The sequence below is a fragment of the Coenobita brevimanus genome, chromosome 110 (assembly GCF_032717465.1).
Source record: "Coenobita brevimanus isolate Jiangsu-jjx chromosome 110, ASM3271746v2, whole genome shotgun sequence".
Lineage (NCBI taxonomy): Eukaryota > Metazoa > Arthropoda > Malacostraca > Decapoda > Coenobitidae > Coenobita > Coenobita brevimanus.
The window spans coordinates 4,763,313-4,789,982 of record NC_137063.1 but is presented as its reverse complement, the minus strand read 5'-3'; the positions used below and the strand labels follow the sequence as shown (position 1 = coordinate 4,789,982).

The 26,670-nt window shown below is 41.3% G+C and overlaps 2 protein-coding genes across 4 annotated transcripts in view; one reads left to right on the top strand and one right to left on the bottom strand.

Moving 5' to 3' along the window:
• The window catches only part of LOC145417319 (enoyl-[acyl-carrier-protein] reductase, mitochondrial), a 155,054-nt gene extending 143,704 nt beyond the window's left edge, over positions 1–11,350 (top strand). For all 3 annotated transcript variants that reach the window (XM_080285996.1, XM_080285995.1, XM_080285997.1), the window contains one exon: positions 9,810–11,350. In XM_080285996.1, the coding sequence (XP_080142122.1) occupies positions 9,810–10,067 (258 nt within the window). In that variant the 3' untranslated portion in view covers positions 10,068–11,350. The remainder of the gene's footprint in view (positions 1–9,809) is intronic.
• Positions 11,351–13,259: 1,909 nt separating this feature from the next.
• Gpat4 (Glycerol-3-phosphate acyltransferase 4) overlaps positions 13,260–26,670 on the bottom strand; it is a 200,031-nt gene continuing 186,620 nt past the window's right edge. Inside the window, exons 8-9 of the mRNA XM_080285989.1 lie at positions 21,046–21,254; positions 13,260–13,867 (exon numbers count right to left, since the gene is read on the bottom strand). Of these exons, the coding sequence (XP_080142115.1) occupies positions 13,744–13,867; positions 21,046–21,254 (333 nt within the window). The 3' untranslated portion in view covers positions 13,260–13,743. The remainder of the gene's footprint in view (positions 13,868–21,045; positions 21,255–26,670) is intronic.

Sequence of the window (26,670 nt, the reverse complement as noted above, 5' to 3'; positions counted from 1 at the left end):
TCCAAGCTTCACTTCCATATGTTAGAGTTGGCATCACAATACTGTCATGTTGTAACTTTTTCACATCCATGCTCACTTTCCTGTTTCTTATCAGTGCTTTCAAGGAACCAGCAACCTTTCTTCCTTGTTGTACCCTTTCAAGCACTCCACCTTCCAAACTTCCATTCTTACTTATCACACTACCCAAATACTTAAATGCACTCACATTTTCCATTTCCTCCTCACTGTACATTCACTGACTTCATTTCACTTGAAGAGCATAACTTTACTCTTCCCTACAGTCACCTTTAGATTCCGTTTTTTACACACTCTCCCAAACTTATCCATCAAGCCTTGCAGCTACCCTTCGTCTTCACTTAACTATTCAGTATCATCTGCAAATGGGGTTTCCAAACACTGCCCTCTCTCATTAGAGCCACTCCATCATCCACTGCCCTACCTTGTATCTCTTTTATAACCCCATCCATATACAGATTGAACAACCATGGAGACATGACACATCCCTGTTTCAATCCATCCTTCAATTAGAAAAATTCACTCAGTTCACTATCCACACACACTGCAGCCTTGGCACCCTCATACATACTCTTCACAGCATTCAGCAACTTCCCATCTACTCCATATATTCTTAATACTTTCCATAATCCGTGTCTATCCACCTTGTCATATGCTTTCTCCAAATCCATGAAGGCCACATACAACTTCTTTCCCTTCTCTAGAAACTCTTCCACTTAAGATCTAAGAATGAATATCTGGTCTACACACCCTCTTCCCTTTCTAAAACCTCCCTGTTCTTCTTCAACTAATTCCTCTGTTAAACTTCACTCTCATCTTAAATGTCAGGACCAATCTGCTCAGCCCCAGGCTCCTACGCTTCTCATGGGGCAGTGTAGGATTGGATGATTGATGGATGGTTAGATGGATTTCCTTAACTCTCTCAATAAGTATCCTACCATATAGTTTTCCTATCACACAAAGAAGACAAGTGCCCCTATGATTACTAAACACTTCTTTTTCCCATTTCCTTTGTACAAGGGAATAATTATACCTGACTTCCAATCCTCTGGGACTCTACCTTCCCCCCAGGCCAATCTGCACATCTTCCACATACTTCAGCATTTCACCACACACTCCATCAGTTCCTTAGGCTTTCCCACGGGCTTCTCAAACAAGGCCTCTTCATAGAAAATGTGACGTCACTTGTGTAGGCTGAGACAAGTGCAGCCAACTCACGCTCCTACCAACAATACATCTCACCAGTAACTGATTCCAGGCTTTTGGTAGTAATACCTTTTGCATATAATTCGAAGCAACGCCAAATTTCATATATCTATCTATCTATCTTCTGCCAGATGCCTTAATCTCATAAGTGGTGGCCACAATCAAATCACCTCCATGTCACCTTGTCCCCCATCATTTCATTGCCCTGTTCCCAGCTCACACCCCGCTCTTTCATATACCTCTCCACTCCAGCCCTCCATCTCATCTCTGGATGTCTATCTGTCTATCTATCTATCTATCTATTGCCAGGTGACTCAATCCCGTACGGGGTGGCCACAAACAAATCGCATCCACATCGCCCTGTCCCCCGCCATTTCACTGCCCTGCTCCCAACTCACATCCCCCTCTCTCATATACCTCAACACCCCATCCCTCCATCTCATCCTCGGCCTCCCCCTCCCTCTCCCCCCCTCCACCTCACTCACATACACTCTCCTCATCAGTCTCTCACCCTCCATCCTCTCCACATGGCCAAACCACCTCAGTGTGTTCCTCCTAATGCTTCCTATCACATCCTCATCACAACGCTCCTTTATATCATCATTTGTCAGCCTGTCTCTCCATGTGACTCCACAGGCTCCTCTCAAATAACTCATTTCCACTGCTTTCACTCTTGACTTGTGTCCTTCCAGCAATGTCCAGTCTTCACTTCCATACGTTAGAGTTGGTATCACAATACTGTGATGTAGTAACTTTTTCAATTCCATGCTCACTTCCCTGTTTCTTATCACTGCTTTCAAGGAACCAGCAACCTTTCTTCCTTGTTGTACCCTTTCAAGCACTTCACCCTCCAAACTTCCATCCTTACTCATCACACTACCCAAGTACTTAAACGTACTCACATTTTCCATTTCCTCACCATCCAGCCTCACTGTACATTCACTGACTTCACCTCTCTCAGAGACCATCACTTTACTCTTCCCCGCATTCACATTTAGATTTCGTTTCTTACACACTCTCCCAAACTCATCCACCAAGTCTTGCAGCTCCCCTTCGTCTTCATTCAACAACACAGTATCATCTGCAAACAACAGTACAGGGACTTTCCAAACACTACCCTCTCTCACCAGGGCCACTCCAACATCCACTGCCCTACCTTGTACCTCTTTTATTACCCCATCCATGTACAGATTGAACAATCATGGGGACATGACACATCCCTGTTTCAACCCAACCTTCAAAGAGAAAAATTCACTCAGTTCACCATCCACACCCACTGCAGCCTTAGCACTCTTCACAGCATTCAACAACTTCCCATCTACTCCATATATTCTTAATACTTTCCATAATCCTTGTCTATCGACCCTGTCATATGCTTTCTCCAAATCCATGAAAACTCCATAATCCTCGTCTATCGACCCTGTCATATGCTTTCTCCAAATCCATGAAAGCAGCATACAACTTCTTTTCCCTCTAGAAACTTTTCCACTAAAGATCTAAGAATGAATATCTGATCTACACATCCTCTCCCCTTCCTAAAGCCTCCCTGTTCTACCCCAACTAATTCCTCTGTTCTTTCCCTAACTCTGTCAATAAGTATCCTACCATACACTTTTCCTTTTACACTAAGAAGACAAATACCCCTTTGATTACCACACACTTCTTTTTCCCCTTTTCCTTTGTACAAGGGAATAATCATACCTGACTTCCAATCCTCCGGGACTCTACCTTCCTCACAGGCCAATCTGCACATCTTCCACATCCATTCTACTATTATCTCTCCCTCATGCTTCAGCATTTCACCACACACTCCATCAATTCCTGGGGCTTTCCCCAATTTGACTTTCTTCATTGCTTCCACAACTTCTGTCCTACCAATTTCTTCCTGTCTTCTCACCTCCCTCCTTCTCCCAGCCATTCCCCAGCCACTTATACTCGCATTCTTTCCATCCTCTATGTTCAACAATTCCTTAAAAGTGTTCTCTCCATCTAGTCACTTTTTCTCCCTTCTCCACTAGTAATCTATCATTTTTATCTTTCACTCCCCTGCTAACTTCACTGCCACCCTATCTTACTCTCATCACCTCTTTCCAGAACATTTTCTTATAGTCCTTCCACTTTACACTCAAATTCCTTCCGAATTCCTCATCCACTCTTTTCTTGCTCTCTCTTACTAATCTTTTCACCACTCTCTTCCTTTCTACATATAACTCTCTCTTCCACCTCTCAACTTCTTCCACGCCCCTATTTCTCATCCATTCATTGTATGCTTCCTTCTTTTGTGCCACAGCCTGTCTCACCTCGTCATTCCACCACGCTGTTCCTTGCACCCCCTTTCATCTTCTCTTCACCCCACACACCACATCAATGCTGCACATATTTCTTCTGTGAATATCCTACACACACCTTCTACGGCCCCCATCTGCTCCAGTTCATATTTACCCAATCGTTCTGCTACTTCTCTCTTCTATTCTGCCATTTTCTCATCCTCTTGTAACTTTTCCACTCTTCTTTATATATATATATATATATATATATATATATATATATATAAGTCAGTCATTACACAGTGCAGTTGATGTGGTTGAGAAGATTAGGAGAAATATAGTGAGGTGGTTTGGACATGTGAAGAGAATGGAGAATGAAAGACTGACTAAGAGGGTGTATGTAGGTGAGGTGGAGGGAGGGAGAGGGAGAGGTAGACCGAGGATGAGGTGGAGGGATGGAGTTGAGAGGTATATGAGGGAGGGGGGGGTGAGTTGGGGGGAGGGTAGTCAAATGGTGGGTGACAGAGCGACTTGGAGGCGTTTTGTCTGCGGCCACCCTGTGCGGGATTAGGGCGTCGGGCTATAGATAGATAGATAGAAATCTTGCACATCTTAATCCTGCATTTATTTAGTTTAAAGTGTACTATTTCTTTCCAGGGTAATATGAAACAAATCCATTGAAAACAGGAAACAGATTTAATTAACAGCTTAACATTAATTGTAATAGTTTTAAAATCAAAGGAATGTACACCCAACACAGGCAGCCCACGCTGATCATTAGCCATTCACTTAGATGCCCAATTACTCTTACACATGCCTCACTACCATCATCTTGACAGCACCTAGCAGCTTACCATCTATACCGTACATGCACAAAACCTTCCACAATCCTTCTGTGTCTACTTTGTCATGTGCTTTTTCCAGATCCATATTGCCATAAACACCTTATAGTCTGTCTCACAAGCCTTCTCCACTATCTGTCTTATTGTAAATATTTGATTCACACATCCTCTGCCACTCCTAAAGCCACACTATTCATCACTCACTAGGACTTGGATGTCTCTCTTACTTTCTTTATAATAATTTTTCCATATACCTTCCCTTCCACACTCAATAAACTTATGCCATGATAATTCATGCACTCAGTTTATTTTTGTCCAGGGGTACAATTACTGACCTTTTCCACTCTGCTGGCAAAGTTTCACCCATCCATGCCCTCTTACATATCTCCAACAAGCACTTCATTCCACTTTCCCCACTACACTTAATCATCTCTACATACACCTCATCAACCCCAGCTGCTTTCCCATTTTTCAGTTGCTTCACAGCGTTCTTCACCTCTGTGAGTGTCACGTTTCCTGGCACTGCATTCCTTCTCTGTACACCCCCAAACCCAATCATGTTAACAGTCGTTTTGCTCTGTCTATTCCCATTCATCAGGCTTTCAAAATATTCTTTCCATCAGATCCATACTTCATCCACATGGGTTAATAATCTACCACTTACATCTTTCACACATTTTCACATTTCTTTCTACTGCTACCTCTGCATTTCAGCACCTCTTTCCAGGATAACTTCCTATTTTCAGAGTAGTTTGCATTCATTTTTCTTCCTAGATCATCCTTTGCCTCTTTCTTTTTCCTCTTCACTGGTCTTTTAACGTGCTCCTTGCTCTCAATATATTCATTTCATATTTCAACTGAACCCCTGTCCTGTATCCACTCTAATCACTTCTTCCTCTTTTCCCTCACTAATAATTGTAATAATAATAATAATAATAATTTATTAATACTGTAATAATATTTTGGTTTCATCTAAAATGAGAGAATATCTGACAAAACGATAAATTCTTTGTTGGTATTCCACCCGAAAAAAATATTAATTTCATTCCCGCACCACCTTTCCTCTCCATATCATCTCAGGAAACACTCATTACCACCAGTAGATCATATTTCCTATTTCCACATTTTCCGTCGAACAAGTATGAAGTACCATCATGTGCTCGTTATTACTATATCACTTTTGATGAGAAACACAAACTCATTCATTGTACTGACCCTGCTGCACTGAGAAATAACATAGCCTTCCCGTATAATGGCGTTCAACCACTGAGCAGATTGTTTTTCACATTTTGGGAACCTAAATACATGGACTTTAGGCTTCGATTTGTAGTAACCCTTACACAGGAGTACACAACATGTTAAGGGCACTGTGTTTGCCCTATACAAGAAGACTAGATGATTTATACATAAAAAATACACGGGCAAGAACGTGACCCCACCAATAATTTTCTCCTATACTGAGGTCATGTTGGTCCAAGTCAGGTGGGCCATGGTTAGGCCAGCGGGAGATGATGCAGAGCTTTCTCACTCCTGCACACTGAGCAGGCCTGTTTGAGAAGGCTGTGGCTTTCCCCAGTTTGACTTTCTTCAGTGTTTCCACAACTTCCATTGTACTGATTTCTTCCTCTCTTCTCACATCTTTCTTTTTCCCAGCCACTTATACTCACATTACTTTCATTCTCTATGTTCAACAGTTCCATAAAGTGTTCTCTCCATCTGCTCACTTTTTCTCGCTTCTCTACTGGTAATCTACCACAACACGTTAAGGGCACTGTGTTTGCCCTATACAAGAAGACTAGATGATTTATACATAAAAAATACATGGGCAAGAACGTGACCCCACCAATAATTTTCTCCTATACTGAGGTCACGTTGGTCCAAGTCAGGTGGGCCATGGTTAGGCCTGCGAGAGATGATGCAGAGCTTTCTCACCCCCCCACACTGAGCAGGCCTGTTTGAGAAGGCTGTGGCTTTCCCCAGTTTGACTTTCTTCAATGTTTCCACAACTTCCATCGTACTGATTTCTTCCTCTCTTCTCACATCTTTCTTTCTCCCAGCCACTTATACTCACATTACTTTCATTCTCTATGTTCAACAGTTCCTTAAAGTGTTCTCTCCATCTGCTCACTTTTTCTCCCTTCTCTACTGGTAATCTACCACTTTTATCTTTCACTCCCCAACTAACTTCATTGCCACCTTATCTAACTCTTTTTTTTTTTCCTCTTTCCAGAACATTTTCTTACATTCTCTCCACTTTACAACCATATTCCTTCCAAATTCCTCATCATCTCTCTTCTTACTCTCTCTCTCTTACTACTCTTTTCACCTCTCTCATCCTCTCTACATAAAACTCTCTCTTCCGTCCCTCTTCTTCCATACCCCGTTTCTCATCCACTTACTATATGCTTTCTTATTTTGTGCCACAGCCGGTCTCACCTCTTCATTCCACCAGGCTGTTCCTTGCACCCCTTTTTGTCTTCTCTTCACCCCAAACACCACCTCACATGCTGCATAGATTTCTTCTGTGAATATCTCGCTCACACCTTCCACGTCCCTTGTCTGCTCCAGTTCATATTTACCCAGTCACTTCTCCACTTCTGTCTTATATTCTGCCTTTTTCTCATCCTCTTGTAACCTTTCCACTCTCCTTGCATATACTACTTCCTTCCATCCTTCCCTTCTATTTTTTTTCACTTGGACCTTGATTCTCACCACCACCAAGTGATGGTCAGAAAGTCCACTCCCCCAGCCTCTATAGGCTCATGCATCCATTACACACCTTCGCATTCTTTCATCCACACACCCAATCATTGCTTTCCATTCACTCAGTTCACCACCCACCCTTCTCAACACATGCCATTGGTTCTCACCAACCCCCTCCCGGTGCAAGTGTCCACTAAGGCACTGCCATTTTCATCTATCTCAGCAGGCACACCCCACTCACAAACTACTCCTTCCACCTTCACATTCCTTACTTTACCATTCATATTGCTAATCAAAAACTCTCTCATTCCTTTCAAACTTTTCCATGCACGCTTCCACATTTGTCTAGAACTTTTCTCTCACTCTGCTTGCATGATCTTGCATAGGCACGTACACACACTCAATTACCCACATTTGTAGTCCAGCTTTCAATCTTACCACACAGTCCTTGAGCCAACTGACCCATATCCTCTGATATTCTCCTTCCATCTGTTACTCACCACAATACACACTCCGTCTTTTACCCTTTCATTCTCACCTACTCCTGCACATATACCCCATTCATACTTCCTTTGTCTCACAGTCTCACCTCATCATTTAGTTTCAGTTAATCCACATACATCCACTTTTGCAGCCTCAAGCACATGTACACTCGCTCCAGGAAGTATCGGTGCACTGTGGGTCCGATACCATCCGAAATGATTCAACCATGTGGCAGTGACAGCCCGTTAATACGTGCATATATTATAACATTTACGGCCATTCCCTATACATTATGAAGGACACAAGAGGTGACTGATATAGCAGTCATCTACCATCTGGGATGCCTGCGTGTGGGAGGACAGAGCCACAATTTCCAGTTTCCTTTGTTCCGTGTGTCATTATATTTAACACACATTCTGCACCGATACTTTTTGGAGCGAGTGTACAATCTCACTCTCTTTCACTACATCATTTGCACCCCTTACATTCCACGTTGCCATCCGTATCATGTCCTTTATTCAGTCCTTAGTCGTCATCTTTTGGTCAGTCCAGGTCTAAGGCTTCCTGTTCGTATTTTTAGTTAGTTTTCCCGGGGAGGGGCACTAACCCTCCGCCAACCCACTTGTCACATAGGGAACACGTGTTGATTGGTTATAAGGTTACCACCCAGCGTTGTAAATGCTTTTCTGGTTTACAGGAAAACATTTGGCTTGCCATGCAATGTACAGCTACCCTAAAAATAGAGTACCACTACACTAAAGTCGTTCTGTTTTATGATGGCAGTTTGGGTGGGGCCTCCTAAGACCTCACACCACTAACTCTGTTGCCATCAAACACGTGTAATTACTCCTGCTCACCTCTCTCTCCCTCTCTCTGTCTCTGCTATTTTAAGTTAGTAACTACTTATAAATGAATTTTAAATACTCTGTATAGATGTAATTAAAAAAAAACTATAGTATAGTATAAATCCGGTAAGACTTGCCAGAGTTGCTTTTGCGATGTTGTCAAGTGGAGTGACACGGGAGATAACCTTGTGTGTGCGGCTCATACTCGGTCAGTCTCCCGCCATGGAAGCTTGCCCATCGAAATTCAAAACAAGAGAAAAAAATAAAGAAAATAAAAACAGTAGTAGTTAATATAAATATAAATATGAGAGAGAGAGAGAGGGGGGGGGGAGAAGCACGTGTGTTGCGGCGATGTGGCAACAGAGCTAGCGGTGTGAGGTCTTAGGAGGCCCCACCCAAACCGCCTTCATAAAATAGAAAGCCTATAAGTGGGTGGATGGAGGGCGACCCCACTTACCACTCTGTACACAAGTGTCTTCCTTGATATGTTGAAGAAACACACATTACACATGTGCACATGTGTTAATTTTTTTACACTCCAACTGGGAATCAAACCCAAAACCTCTAGGGGTCAGGCACTGTTATCACTACACCATGGCATGACAAAAGCTAAGCCACCTGAATTCTCTGACGAACCAGGTAAACCCGTTATGAGAGGATATATTCAGTCCCAGTCCATATGATGATACATATTTCAGACATATCAGGATTTTGCTTAGCCCCATGCAACTCAGCAAATGACAGATTAATTGGCTGTACACCCATTTGTCTGTCTGGCTGTCTGCCCATTGTAGAAATCAAGGGCAGTGCTTACAGAATTCACTAAACAGCTCTGAGAGGTAACTTTTTACAAAAAATGTAAATGTTTACATTACAGTAGCCTGTTGGCCAAAATTACAACCAGTTAGAAATAATAAATTCTACACGATGGAAGCATGGTAGCCAGTTACCTTTTTTTTTTTTTTTTTTTTTTTTTTTTTTTTAACCAATCATGTCATTATTAGCAACAACAGTTCAGATGGGTTAAAGGATGGATGGGGTGGATGGGCAAGGTTGGGTGGGTGGGAAAGTATGTGGGGTTGGTGGGCAGGGCTGGGTGGGTGTGTTGGGACAGTGGGGGTGGATGAGTGGGTAGGCAGGGTGGGTAGAAAGAGGAGTGGGATAATTTAGGTTGGTATGTGGGTGAGCAGGTTGGGAGGAAAGGTTGGTCCATGGTAGGAACTGGTTCATGGCGGAATATATCCTTGGGGAAATGGGCCCAAGGAGAAACATACATTCAGTGGGTAAAAGGGCCGGGGGGTCCTTCTTCCACAGGGGAGTCACCATCCAGGCTTCCAGGCACAGGCAATGCTGGTATGCATGATCATAGAGTTGTACCTAGATAATGCTGGGTACTCATGCTAATATAATACATCCAGAGAACTATGAAAATCTTGTATCTTTTCCAGCCAGTAACAGCTCCAGTTGGAGCCCTCATCTTCACTGATGTCATTTTACGAGGATTTTGGATGACGCGATGGAACCAGGAACATGTTCGTCACCCCAAAAGAAGAGAGATGCTTGATGACTTGTTCCAGTTAATACGACAAGACAGGCTTCAGCCTCCTGACCACAACCTCGTACCTTTTGCAGACTATCACACTGCTTTAGTTAATGCTATGCCAAGTGATGGTAAGTTAGGGAAAAAGCAGATTCTTGTGTTTTAGGTTGTATCTGCTTCAATGTTAACACTAAACCTTGACCAAACCCTACAGATAATATTGCAATATAGTGTAAAAAGGATTGGATGAACTGGTGTTAGGTAACTGAATAAAGTTTTGGAGAAGAATACTGTAATATAGTGAGAATAACCCATCTTGTCAGCTACTCTGGGTATTTGAGACATGCTGTAAAATGATGTTCATGATGATTAAGAAAACAAATTAAATCTTCTTACAGTATTATTACCCTTTACATGATGGGATCCAAAAAACTTTCTTACAAATATTCAAAACTATACACACAACAATACAAACATAGAGCCTGACTGTTCTCTTTACGAAAATATGACTAGTGAACACAAGACACTGTCTTATTTTTAAATCAGCACTTTCAGTCTGGACAAGCAACCTGCAAATTTCTGGATGAAATGAAAATGCAGATGATCCCTATTTATGCAGAAAACCCATAAACGACAACCCAACAAGTCTTCAAGTATCAAGCAATACTTGATATTATAACTAAGTATTATGGTACAGAAATCCTGAGCAATCAGTCTTTAACTTAACAGATGATATACTTATTGTAACAATGCGAATGCAATTATTTTGTATTTAGTATGAATATGAAAATGCTAATCCATACACATATCACAGTCATTTTACTATATGAAGCATTCATGTAAACATTCATTTTTTTTTTTCTTTTTTAACTGCTGCAGTATAATAAAAATGTTTTGTATCAAAATAAAGTTCATGAGAAGGGAACACTGACTTTCTACACTCCTCCCCATAAAGCCATCATAATCTCTACACTAATGTGCCATAGTACAATATTATGATCACTTATAATGATCACTTGGTATCAAAATGCAATAACATTGGAGTTATCACACACATAAAATAAGACCTCTTTACTGACCCAGGTGTGATACTGAGAGTTGTGCAGCTTTTATACTGGTATATCTATATACTCTATGCACCAGTAACACAGGTTGAAGGCTGAAGCAGAAATTGGACATGATGACTGTGAAAATTAATAGCCAGTCCCATATTACCCATGCAGAGTGTAAAGGCTCTAGCCTAGGATGCCACAGTCCAGAACATTCAAGGGGTAGTGACTGGCTTATGCCCCTGTGGGGGGGGGGGGGACTCTTGGAGATTCAAATCAATGCACACAGTACATGACCTTCAATAAGACTGGTGCCTTTGACTACCGGTCCACCAGGTGTTGTAACTTACCACACCTATGCACATTTAAAAGCCGACAATTTCTGTGGATGGACCTTTCATATACAGTCAGATATATATATATACACTATATATATATATATATATATATATATATATATATATATATATATACATATATACATATATATATACATATATATATATATACATATATATACATATATATATATACATATAAATATATATATATAAATATATATATATATATATATATATATATATATATATGCTGTGTCTTATTCAGAATGTTTCAATAAAATACCTGGCAATAAAACTTGAAATGCTTCTTGTAATAAAAAAGCTCCCAAGTTGTTTTTTACAATAGAATCTCTCATCTGTATCATATGATATGTACTGCAGAATCTCTCATCTGTATCACAAGATATGTAACACTGGGCAGACTCATGGGAGAGAAAATATTCTGAACACAGGCTAACCATGAGTGGGATATAATATACAATTTCATCTTCAATAATATACCTATATGACCTTTTTTTTTTTCTTTATTAAAAAAAAAAAAAAAACACTGCGAACATGCATTTCTGCAAGATAATATATATATATATATATATATATATATAGCATACATGTATGCTGCACATTTCAAGTGAGTAATCTAACCATCTTTAATTACAGGCTGCTCCATTCGATAAAAATACTCTTACCATCATCTACAGAACAACTCTGAACTCTCTGGGAAACCCCCGATGACACAGTCATGACAGAACTATCTCTATGCTATTTTGTCCTTGCATGATTCTCTCACTTTTAGTTGTTACCTTTCCTCTCTTATCTCATTATAGTTTGTGTTTTCAACTGACAGAGATCCCCATCCCTTTTAAGCTCAGTTGATAGTCAAATATAGTCAGACTGGAGGACAGATTTGACTAGTAACCAAGGAGACTCATTCCAACATCAAAACTAAGACTCAATGAATTTCAGGCAACCACAACTTATTCAAGTTATGAATGGCCCAGTTCCATCAGATAAAAACAAACCAGTTTAAGTTTCCTGTTCCACTCTTCTTCCACACAAGATACACTAGCTTCACTCTAATTTTCAAGTTTTCTTTGGCACCCAAAGTATAAGCATTCTTTGAATAAGTCTAAACCATCTAAGAGTATTTTTCTGTTTATACTATAACAGGATATTGGCCATTTTGTGAGACTATGTATTCCTATTACTAGTGCAACATCTATTTTGATGACACTGCACAGAGCACACTACTGGACCTGTGTTTGTACATCATGTTTATTGTCATGATCCATGACAGCTGTCCATGTCAGTTGTGCTTGGGGACTTGTGGGAGTTGGTCTTGACTTGTTACAATAACATAAGAGCTGAGTCTGAGGCACTGTCTGGAAACTGCCAACATTACAACAGATGTAATGGAAGCATTCAGCAGGATAATTTAGGTCTACTGACATGCTGGGCTCAGGGATGTATGATCAATTGCAGTGCCCAAAATGACATATTTTTATATATATGAGCTTTATCTTTGGTCTGACATACTCTGGTTCAGTGCTATAGTTTTGAGTGTAAAAGTGAACAGCTTAACACAGGTAATATGCTTAAGTACCTGGTACTTAAAGTATATTAAGTAAGAGAAACTGAAATTCACTGCCATGACTGCGAGCAAGATGTATGAAAGGTACAATATTACTTTATAGCAAACTAATGAGGTAACAGGATCTGTACACTTATTTTGAATCATCAAACAGTATTTTGACAGTCAGACTGCAACATCAGTACCACAAATAAATCATCACATGGAAGCGTCCCAATAATCGATATATTACAGTAAAACCTCCCTATATCGGAATGACTGACGGAAGACCATGCATTTTAATGCTGTTGAAAGTGAAAAAGTGAACTTTCAGTAACATGAAGACATGTATGGCATACTAATAAAGCTTCACATACCTATATAATCAATAACAATAAAGTACTGGTTACCCAAATTTTCTGTTATGCCTGACTGGGTCTGAAATTTAAGAGGATAAACTGGTCGGCTAAAGGTGTGTGATAAATGCAAAGTCCGATATGTCTGCAGTGATGGTGTGCTGTGCTATACTTTTCCTTCAGTTGTAATCAGTTTCACCGAGTTGATGTTTTTGGACGACCATTTGTGTGCAACACTTCTGGAAACTACCTGATGTGCTGACAAGCTTCTCACATTACATTTTGAATAGTGATGATACTTTTCTACCTTTACATTCTAAGGATTCATATCTGAAAATTTAAACTTAACAAGTTTTTAAAATAGTATCTACACTGCCTTTCTCTCAGAATACATGGAATACATATGGTAGAACCATTGCATAAGAGTAAAAACATTCCTTCATTTGACTGCCATTAATGTTGAACTTTTGTTCACACACGAGGTATTTGGTCTTACTTGGAGGACTTCGGGCTTCTTGCTATCCTTTAGTCATTCACTTTTCTCCACTTTTTTTTCGTTGTTGACATTTTGGACTTTAAGACGTCTTGAAAACTCTTGCTGATACTGCTCTTTCCACTCCTTCTTGGGTGCTGAACGTTTCAACCCACCATCCCTGATTGTAACAAAAATGATAAATTTGTGCGGGCATGGGCAATCCATGCTTTAAATAGAGAACAAAGAATATTTTCCATGCATTCTATGTGTTATAATTAAGTGATGAAAGTGGACCATGGGGGTGGGAGAGGGAAATGGACATCCTCCTTCAAAGTGGCATCCATACTTGGTACTATACCATCATATTATCATCAACATCCTGACTCCTTTATCTTACCTATGGATGGGGAGGTGTAGGGTCCATCAGGCTAGGAAAGAGAAAGGATGATAAGAGGGAGAACTATCAACTGCATACTCAGAGAAATGGGACAGACACTTGCTCACACATCATTCAAGCCCCTGGAATCGCAGCTCCATCTCACGACCCTAACTGTTAGCACATTTTTTTCCTACCTATGGGTAATGTAGGGTCCACCAAGCTAGGAAAGAGAAAGAATATAAGAGAGAGAACTACCAACTGCATACTCAGAGAAATGGGGCTGACACTCATTCACACATCATTCAAGCCCATGGAATCGCAGCTCCATCTCACAACCCTAACTGTTCGCATATTTTTTTTCCTTTATAAATGCATTGCACATTACCTACCAGATAAATAAAAAAACAAATGAAAATCAGGTTAAAGACGGGTGCCAAACCCTGTTTTGCACTCCCCTGTCATCACCATCATCCTCATCATCTAATCTTGTGTTACCCCATGAGACGTGTAGAAGCCCAAGGCTAGGCAAGTTGGTCCTGTCATTTATGATGAGAATGACCAGCTTCACTCATCCCTAAGTGGCATTACATAAGCAATAAACCCCAACCACCACCCCTTGGATAGAAATCTGCACAGGCTCAATCCGACTGGAGCGCCTTAATTGCCCACTAAACCACCTGGTGCCATAATTTGGTTATATAGTTACCACCCAGCGTAGTAAATGGTTTCCTAGTGTACAGGAAATCATCTGGCCTGTCACTCAGTGTAGAGTCACCCACAGGCAGAAAAAATGGAAAGAATGAAGGAAGTAAGGACAGAGGAGGAAGGATGGAAGGGAGGAAAAGGCAGTCACCCGAGGGCAGCACTACATTGAGTGAGTGGATGGTGAATGCACTGAAGTTCATCTAACCAGCTTAATTCCCAGCCAGTTTCACAGTCTCACAAAATTCCATGTCTCACTTTTCTTACACACTCACTGGACATATCCACTCACCTTCGTCCTGGTCTACTGACCCTACATCCACATTCAAGATCATCATCATCATCACTGTTATCAGCTGGACCTCCTTTCCCACCCTAGGGCAAGGTGAGGAGTAGCAATGTTCAGAAAGCCCAAATCTGCCCAATCCAATAGGCCACACTTCCATTCATCCATCATTCAAGCCCCCGGAATCCTGGCTCTATTGGATACACCAAAAACATTCACCACGTTCTGTAGCTTCACATAAACGTATCCGACTGAGTCAATTTGGACGCTGACAAATTAAAAAGGGGTGCCAAATCCCTGATCATGCACTTCTCAGGACATTCATCCAGCAATATCGATCTCTTGTCAGTTCCCTAGCCTCACCAACTTCCAAACCTCTCTTCCTAACACACTCATCCACCATACCTCTCCACCTTCTCCTTGGCCTACCCCGCCTCCTCCCTCTTTCAAATTCGCTCAGATATATCTTTTTCACCACTCTATTATTATCCATTTTTTCCACATGATCATGAACATCTCAGTACACTCTCTTCAATTCTGGTGTCCACCGACTTCCTCACTCCACATCTTTCACGAATCACATTACAGTATTTCATATCCTATCCACCCTCTGTATGCCACGTACATTCCTCAGCAGTCCCATCTCCAATGCTCTTACTCCTGACTTTTCATGCCACACCACAGTCTAAGATCCATATGTTAAAGTTGGCACTAACACTCCTTCATGTAAGCCTCGTGCAGCTGCAACACTCAAGCCTCTGTTTCTTATCAAGACCTTCATTGCACCAGCTACTTTCCTTCCTAGTGTCACTCTACTTTCAACTTCTTTTGCACATTTTCCTCTCTTTTCTATCACTGTACCCAGGTATTTGAACTCTCTCACCAATTCCAGTCTCTCTCCATTCACTGTAACAATGCACTGGGAGTCACCTTCTCTCAATAACCATCACTTTACTCTTTTCTACATTTACTCTCAAGGCACGACACTCACAGACTTCAGCAAAACTCTGCACTAGCCTACCAAGTTCTTGTCCAGTACTTGTAAGCAGTACTGCATTATCAGCATACAACAAATTTGAAATATTCCATCCATCACCATTCATTACCAAAGCCAAAAATCTCTCCATTAATCGTGTTTTTACTTCTCTCATCACCCCATCCATATATATATTGAACAACCATGGGGACATCACACAACCTTGTCGCATGCCCACACTGATCATGAACCATTCACTTAGATGCCCATTAACCCTTACACATGCTTCACTACCATCATAAAAACTCTTGACAGCACCTAGCAGCTTACCATCTATACCGTACATGTGCAAAACTTTCCACAATCCTTCTTTGTCCACTTTGTCGTATGCTTTTTCCAGATCCATGAATGCCATAAACACCTTATGGTCCTTCTCACAAGCCTTCTCTACTATCTATCTCACTGCAAATACTTGATCCACACATCCTACGCCACTCCTAAAGCCACCCTGTTCATCACTCACTAGGACTTTTGATCTCTCTCTTACTTTCTCTATAATAATTCTTCCATATACCTTCCCTACTACACTCAATAAACTCATCCCATGATAATTCTTGCAATCACTTCGCTCACCTTTATTTTTGTACAAGGGTACAATCATAGCCTTTTTCCACTCTGCAGGCACAGTTTCACTCATCCATGCCTTCTTACATACAGGTATCTCCAACAAGCATTTCATTCCACTCTCTCCACTACACTTAAGCATTTTCGCATACACCTCATCAACCCCAGCTGCTTTCCCATTTTTCAGCCGCTTCACAGCATATATTTCACCACCCTATTTAACATCAATTCTTCCATATGTCCATATCACCTAAGTACACTATCTTCAACATTTTTGTCAAAAGATTTCCTTACTCCACATTTCACAAATTAGATTCATTCTTAACCGACCCATTCTATGCATTCTACATATATTCCATAATAGACATTCCATGGCTCTAATCATGAATTTTTATTCTCATACAACACCAGCCTCACACCCATGTGTTAATGTGGGCACCAGTACATTTTCCTGCAATCCTCTTGCTGTCTTCACATTTAGACCTACCATCAGCCACCTTCCTTTCCTATGCAATTCTACTTTGCACTTCTTTTGGGCATTAGCTCTCTTTTTTATTAGTGTATGAAGGTATTTAAACTCCCTCACTAATTCAAGCCCCTCCCATTCACCAGCAATTCATTCTGAGGGTACTCTCTCTCTCAACTATCATTACTTTTATCTACATTTATTTTTAAGACACAATGCTCGCAAACCCCCAAAACTCTGCTTTCACTACTAGCATAACTGCTTTGACTCAGCTGGCCTACTGCAAAGATGTGGTCAGCTAATGGCACCAGGAGAGACCATAAATCCAGCTTGCCTACAATACTGCTCTGTTGCCTCAGTTGTGAAAGGGCTGGGCAGTGTCTTATTATGTGTTCCATGGTGTGGGATGTGTTATGGATATATACAACATCTATACTGTTATCCACTCTGTGCTACTATTATAGCAGTGATGGCACAGTGTAGTCTTCATAGCTTTATGCTGTACAGTATTTCAATGTGTGTCTCTAAAGTATCAGTGAGTGGAATTTTCTTCCTAGCTGAGAGATTTGAAGCTATGATATTTTCTGCCTAATGTGTAAAAGATGTCTCTTAACAATTGGCTCCGACCGGTTGTGGCATGTTCTAAACAGCCAGCTGGGATGGTGCTTAACCGTCTGGGTGCAACAGTTCGGTGTTGTATGATAAAGTGATGTGGTCTTATGTTTGTGGTCACCCTAGATGTACATTCAAGATATGAAGAAATGAAATGAACAAAAAAATTAATTATATTAATAAATAAAAATTAAAATTACAGTAAACTCTCAGTTATCCATTGCAATTCTGCCAAGAACTATGCCAAATAACGTGAAATGCCAGATATTGCATATCCAGACCAACATTCAGCTTCCAGGTGGATATTGTGATTCTATCCATCTTGACCCTCTATCCTAAAAACTTTACCATGAGTAAAACATGAAAAGCAAGCATATAAAAACAATAATGATGCAGTACAGTAATACGGTGCTGTTCTGTACTAAACAGTACACACAAACCCATCTGGTCTGGTGTCAAATGTCTCCCCCCAAAATTACTCCAGTTCCACCACTTCAGGCTTGATCTCTGCCAGGGGTGCTAGAGCAGGTAATGGAGATGGAGTGGTGGAGGGAATCAGGTGGAGCCCCAGTGAGGCCTCTGACTGAGGGAAGACCTCAGGTGGTGACACAACAGTCTGTAGGGCTGACGGTGGTGCTATGGCCGAGGTGCCTAACTGAGGTAAAAAAGAAGTGGCCATGGCTGGGGTACACAATGCCAATGCGAGGAGGTCGAGGGTTGAAGTGACAGAGGCCAGTACGATGTCGACAGCTGGGATGACAGAGAACGATGTAGGAGGCCAAGGGCTGTGGCGACGGAGTGGTAGGTGTCACAAGAAGGAAAAAGAACATGACGGAGGACTGCTTGGGGATCCTTCTCGACTGCAGTTTTAACAAATTCTCATGGCCCTGTCGTATGCAGTGGCCATGGCATCAGAAAAGATGGACCACTGATTAGGATGCTTGCACCAGTCGAGAAGGACGTACACTGCATCACAAACCTGATGAAGCCTTGGCATTTCTGCCACTTCGTCGTCATCATTGTCCTCCTCCACTTCATGCTCTTTGCCCCCTGCAGTCACGGACTCCACAATTTCCCTCTTGGATAGAGTCTGGTACCTGGAGTCTCCCTTGTTCCACTTCCTGCCAATAATGGATCGTGTTCTCAGTTACCCCTTCTCCTGCTGCTTCCATATACTGGAGGAAGTCCTGAGCTTTCAAGCTGGTAAAGTCAGTAATTGCCTCTTCACCCGCGAGGAGCTTGTTTCAACCATGCTCAAGCATGAATGCAGAGAGTTCCCTCTAAGCTTGCACCCAGTTGTAGATTGCACTTTGGGTGAATACCACTTGAGGTTGGCCATGGTCCTCTCCTCCCTACAGTCCATGCCTCGGGCTGCCTTCACCTTGTCCTCGAGCACAACCACCACGTCTTCCATAAACCTCTTCCAGTACAGCCGCTTTGTTGTCAGGATAATGCGCTGGTCCATGGATTGCAAGACTGAGGTCAAACTAGGGGGCAAGAACATGACCCTGATACGACCTCCATCTCCAGCTAAATCCATCTCAGAAGAATGAGCAGGAGCATTGTTGAGAAGCAGCAGTGCATTCACTTGGTCGCAGGCAAGGTTAAGATTCTCCGTTTGATAACAGGTAATCTCCTTCACAGCATGACTGTAGAATCAATCTTTTAAGATTTTGGCTATAAACAAAGCCTTAATGAGTGGAAATAAATCACAGGGAGACGATCCATTAACCCCCACAGACAACGAGGCTGTTTGGCATGCCCCACTACAACAGGTTTCAGAAAATGGGAGCCTGTTGCACTGGTACAACACAAAACTGAGATATGATGTTTGCTCACCTTGTGACCAGGTTAAAAGTTCTTTGCGTCAGCCAAGGTATTATTGGTCGCCACTGACCTGAAGAACAGACCAGTTTCATCAGCATTATAAACCTGACTGAGACATAACCCCTCTTTGTCAATCAGGTTTATAACCTTTGTGCAAAACTCATCAATTCCTTCCACGTCTGCATCCAACACTTCGCCATAGGTCATCTTGCTGGACAGCTCATGTTGAAGTTTGAACCAAGTCAGCCAACCTTCAGATGCCTTGAAATCCGTGATACCCAGTTGCTCTGTGAACTTAGTGGCTGCAGCCTTTAGCTCGACGGGATGCACAATCACGCCACTGCCATGCTGTTGTCGAAACCACTTCAGGCAAGCCCGGTAGAGTTCACAAAAGCATGGCTTGACCATCATTTTGCATTTGTGTCATCATACAGTTGCACCACCCCATGTTCTTCTCCATGGAGAAAATGACATGACATCTCTTAGCAGGTGGTGGGGACGCCATGGAGACAAGGACCAGGACAAAGCACAAAACCAGCAGGACCTGCACCAGCCAGGGCACCTCCACAAAAGCCACAAACACGGCCATCATGCACAAGTAGTAACGAGCATTTTCAAGCCACATGCGAGGCATGTTAGAAGGAAAAACAGTGCGGGGGAGTAGAAGAAACAGCACTGGGGGGTAGGAGAAATAGCACTGGGGGTCAGCACCCACACTCATAAACAGTACAGCACACAGAATAATTTTACAAAAATATAGCACTAGGACATGATCACTGACAGACCATTAGTTTTGCAATACAATACAGTAAACTGCATCAAACGCAGAAGCCACAGAGTTAGTAACAGCACCAGGATTTTGCAGCCACGTGGTCAGAAGAACAGAGGGCATAGATACATCTTCAATGGATGATATCCACGGGTGAGAATGAGAGCACGGCAGTATTCTCGGCACGTCAAGTGAGGTGGAATCCTGGCAGATTCTGATTGGCTGGAGCACAGCGGGCATTTTCACTGGCTCATGGGTTTTGGGATTTCCCCCCGGCGCCGGTTGGCTACCGCATTCGAGCCTGCTGACATGCCTGAATGCCGGATATTGCATTGGACAGCCAGTTATGTCCTGTTTCGGCACCGTATGTTGCATAATTTAGCCAGATATTGCTTTAATTGAGCCAAGATAGCTGCACTAGATATTGTGATGACAGATAATTGAAAGTTTACTGTAATACTATATATACAGGTTAAGGAAGACTTAAAAAATAGAGTATTAAATTAACGAGGTCTATCAACATAATGATACGTACTATCTGTAAGGTTAGTGGTCAAATTCTTTCATACTGGTTAACCTGTGGCTGATATAACCTTATCAAGTGGAGGGAGGGGAGCTGGAAGACCCTTTCTTGTCTGACTATTTTGGTATTTACCTGGAAATTAAATACTATACAAGACAATAAATTTCTGTTATACACCAATGCATTACTCACCAAACAAGATCAACCAGTCCTCCCTGACGAGCAATTTCTGCTTTGACGCGATTTGCAAAATCAATAGAACTTTCATTCTCCCTCCTTGTCACGGGAGGAAGATACCAGACATCACACACAATGGCCCAGGATGTCATCATCATGTAGACATAGCTTAACATCGACTCCTTTGATGAATTCCAGAAAGCATCTCCAAACCTCGGGTCATACTGCAACCAAGCACATCTTAGTTATATATGTATTTATGTACTATGTGTATACTGTGTGTGTATATATATATATATATATATATATATATATATAATGTATATACTGTATACAGTATATATATATTCCATTCACAATCCATCATCCAATCCTATGTTATCCCATGAGAAGCATAGAAGCCCGAGGTTTGGCAAGTTGGTCCTGACATTTAAGATGACACTGACCAGCCTCATTCATCCCTGAGTGGAACTATATGAGCAATAAACCCCAACCACCCCTTGGATATAAACCTGCACCCGATTGGAGCGCCTTAATTACCCACTAAACCACCAGGCGCAACAATCTGGTTATATGGTTTCCACCCAGCATAGTAAATGATTTCCTGATGTACAGGAAATCATTTGGCTTGTCACTCATTGTAGAGTTGTCCACAGGCAGAAGGAAGAGGAAATAATGAAGGAGAGAAAGACAGAAGAGGGACTGTAAGGTCACCTGTTGGCAGAAGGATGAGGAAAGAATGAAGGAAAGAAAGACAGAAGAGGAAGGAAGTAAATAAAGAAGGTGAGGAAAGAGCAGACACCCGAGAGCAGCACTACATCAAGTGAGTGGATGGAAGTGTACTGCTCTCGGGTGTCTGCCCTTTCCTCCCCTTCATTATTTACTTCCTTCCTCTTCTGTCTTATTTCTTTCATTCTTTCCTCATCCTGCTGCCTATGGGTGACTTTACACTCTCTCGTCTGTCTTTCTTTCCTTCATATATATATATATATATATATATATACAGTAATCCCTCTACTATCCGACGTAATAGAGCCAAAGGCATGTCCGGCAAGTGGTCCCGTCTGGAAAGTGGGCCCCTGGCTCCTGGACTGGTACTTCAGGACCCTAACCCAGCCTAACTTTGAAAGCCACCTAAATAACTCCCTGCCGGACATGCATAGCACCTATTTAAACCTAATTAAGACCCTATTCACACCAATAATGGACATAAAGCATGAAATATATGAAAAGGAACCAAAGAATGAGGAATTAGAAGTGACTGTACATCAGCCAGGGTACTTACAGCACATCTGTGGCAGCCTTCTCTAAGGCTTGGGCAGTGGTGAAAATGCTCTTGAAGCACATACAGTAATCCAGTGCTGTGCTGCATTTAATTCTTTGCACTGTGAGTTATAGTTGTTTAACACTGCACGTTGTTCTTAACTGCACGACGCCAGTTTCAACAGCCAATTTGTACTCCACAGTTAATCCTATGCACTCTAAATTCTAATTTAACACTGCACAACACTGTAAATTCCCGTGTGGTCTAGTGGCGAGGTATTACAGTTTATTCACAGTTTAATCACAAAAAAAGAGCAAGTGTGGCTTCCGTTGTGATAAGCATCTACTCGCAATCGAAGTTAGGCAGTAACTGTTGGAGTGTTGGTGACAGGGAAACAGAGTTGCCAGATCGCAATGGCCACATTACCAAACTCCTCAGTTTTCATTACCAAATTTAACTTTTCATTACCAAATTCGTAAAGCTAGCATTTATTCTTCACTAATTATATATACAAGTGGAAATACATGTAATCACTCTCCTTATAACTAACATCATGTTGATTATTTTCACGCTATGTAGGGTAGCAGATTAATCAGAGGGAGCAAACAATCCACCATCTCCATCCTGTGTATCCTCATACATATGAAAAAATCCATTTGGTAATGCATTATTCTGATTCATTACCAAAGGAATTTTTCATTACCAACTTGGCCCACATTTGGTGATGAAAAATACCAAATGGCAACCCTGACAGGGGAGGGGGAAGGGGGGAGGAGGGAAGAAGTGAAGAGGCCATGGTGTAAACAGCTGTTTGGTGTCATGCGGCAATTTCAAATTACGGGTGGGATTTTTTTTTTTTTTTTTTTTTGTGGGGTGGGGTGGGGTGGGGGGGCGAAGGTCCTGGCCCACAATGTCCAGTAACTGGGGCGTCCGGAAAGTGGGTGTCCAAAGAGCACGGGGATTACAGTATGTATATATAAATAAAAGTAATCCCTCTACTTTACGAACACCCACTTTTCGAACATCCCCACTTACTGGACATTGTGGGCCTGGGCCATTGGAACCGAAAAATGGCCAAAAAAAGAAAAAAATCCCCCCAAAATCCTAATTTTTTCCCATCCGTAATTTGAAATTGCCGCGCGGCACCAAACAGCTACTCCCACCATGGCCCCTTCACCCCTTCCTTCCTCCCCCCTCCCCTCTTCCCTGTCAGGGTTGCTGTTTGTTATTTTTCATTACCAAATGTGGGCCAATTTGGTAATGAAAAATTCGTTTCGTAATGAATCAGAATAATGCATTACCAAATGGATTTGTCGCATGTATGAGGATACACAGGATGGAAATGGTGGATTATTTGCTCTCTCTGATTAATCTGCTACCCTACATAGCGTGAAAATAATTAACATGCTGTTAATTATAAGGAGAGTGATTACATGTTTTTCCACTTGTATATGTAATTAGTGAAGAATAAATGCTAGCTTTACGAATTTGGTAATGAAAGTTGAGGAGATTGGTAATGTGGCCGTTGTGATCTGGCAACTCTGTTTCTCTGACATCAACAGTTACTCCCTAACTACGATAATGGAGATTGGAAGCCACACGTGCTCGTTTTTTGTGAATAATCTATCTATCTATCGATAGCCCGACGCCCTAATCCCGCAAAGGGTGGCCGCAGACAAAACGCCTCCAAGTCACTCTGTCACCCACCATTTGAATACCCTCCCCCCAACTCACCCCCCCCTCCCTCATATACCTCTCAACTCCATCCCTCCACCTCATCCTCGGTCTACCCCTCCCTCTCCCTCCCTCCACCTCACCTACATACACCCTCTTAGTCAGTCTTTCATTCTCCATTCTCTCCACATGTCCAAACCACCTCAGTGTATTGCTCCTAATCTTTTCAACCACATCCACATCTACCCCACAACGTTCCTTCACTTCTTCATTCGTCAACCTGTCCCTCCACGTCACTCCACATGCTCCTCTCAAGTAACTCATTTCCACTGCTCTCACTCTTGACTTGTGAATAAACAGTGAATATACTGCAATTCCTCGCCTCTAGACCACATGGGAATTTACAGTGTTGTGCAGTGTTAAGAAATTTGAACTTAAGAGTGCAAAGGATCAACTGTGGAGTGCAAATTGGCAGTTTATCTGGCAGTTAGAACTGCAGTGATGCAGTTAAGAACAATGTGCTGTGTTAAACAATTATGACTCACAGTGCAAAGAATTAAGTGCAGCACAACACTGGATTACTGTACGTGCTTCAAGAGCATTTTCACCACTGCCAAAACCTTAGAAAGGCAGCCACAAATGTGATGTAAGTACCCTGGCTGAGGTACAGTCACTCCTAATTCCTCATTCTTTGGTTCCTTTTCATTTATTTCATGCTTTATGTCCATTATTGGTGTGAATAGGGTCTTACATAGGTTTAAATAGGTGCTATGCATGTCCAGAAGGAGTTATTTAGGTGGCTTTCAAAGTTAGGCTGAGTTAGGGTCTATAAGTACCAGTCCAGGAGGCTGGTGCCCACAATCCGGACAGGACCACTTTCCGGACGTGTCTTTGGCTCTATTATGTTGGATAGTGGAGGGATTACTTATATATATATATATACATACTGTCTCTCTCTCTCTCTCTCTCTATATATACACACACACACACACACACACACACATATATACAGTATATATATATATATATATATATATATATATATATATATATATATATATATATATATACAGTATATATTATATATATATAAATATAAATATATATATATATATATATATATATATATATATATATATATATAAAACACTGATGCAATAACAATAATAATAACTGACACAATACCTGTATTTTGCTAGCTACAACCCTAAGAATGGTTGTTTAGACAGTTGTTAGACAGCAGAATGTGGAGGGTATGATAGAAGATGATCAAAAAGCTGAGGAAAAAGAGGAAAATGAACAAGGAATGGAGCACCATAAGGTCAGCCAACCACTAATCAGCTGACTGAGATACAAACACGCAATCTTGGACTGAATCAGCAATTTTAATTGGAAAATATTTTAATCTTTATCACCACATAGGTTTGCACACCAAATTATTTGAAATTCGGTCAAAAGTTTGTGCTTAATTTAATTATTAATAGAAAATCAGGATTCAGAGTGAAAATTTCTTAAAGTTAGCAGAAGTGTTTTGCCTCTAGCCTAAACAACTCACTTTGACGTACATCTGTTTTGGATAAATATTGATTTACAATGCAGATACATTTTTTTTGTACTCAAAATAAATTTTTATGCAAAATAGAAGTCTGTCAAGGTGTGCTGATGATCTGAAGGGGATATATATATATATATATATATATACACAGTAATCCCTCTAATATCCGAACGCCCAATATCCGAACATCCCCACTAACCGGACATAATCCTCCTGGGATCCAATATTCCCAAAATGGGCCAAAAACCGCAAAAAATTCGAAAAAAATCTGACTTTTTTCCCTCCCATAATTTGAAATTCCCGCCTGGCGCCAAACAGCTGTTACACCATGGTCCCTTCACCCCTTCCTTCCTCCCCCTCCCTCCTCCCCTGTCAGGTTGCCATTTGGTATTTTTCATTACCAAGTGTGGGCCAATTTGGTAATGAAAAATTCGTTTGGTAATGAATTAGAATACTGTAATGCATTACCAAATGGATTTTTCACATGTATGAGGATACACAGGATGGAGATGGTGGATTGTTTGCTCTTTCTGATTAATCTGCTACCCTACATAGTGTGAAAATAATCAACATGGTGTTAGTTATAAGGAGAGTGATTACATGTATTTCCACTTGTATATATAATTAGTGAAGAATATATGCTAGCTTTACGAATTTGGTAATGAAAGTTATATTTGACAATGAAAATTGAGGAGATTGGTAATGTGGCCGTTGCGATCTGGCAACTCTGTTACCCCACCAACATCAACAGTCACAGCTTAACTCCGATGGAGAGCAGATACTCATAACAGTGCAAGCCACAGGTGCTTGTTTTTTGTGAATAAACAGTGAATAAACTGCAATACCTTGCCACTAGAACACACGGGAATTTACAGTGTTGTGCAGTGTTAAGAAATTAGAATTTAGAGTGCAGAGGATTAACTGTGGACTGCAAACTGGCGGTTCAAACCAGTCCAAGAGCAAGGGACTTGTAAGTACTCAGAATGTTTAATATTGTATAAACTCACCTCTAAAACCTCATTTTATGGTTCTTTTGCATTTATTTCAGTCTTTTATGTCCCTTATTGGTGTGATTTGGGTCTTAAATAGGTGCAATGCATGTCCAGAGGGAGTTGTATAGGTGTTTTTCAGAGTTAGGGTCCATAAG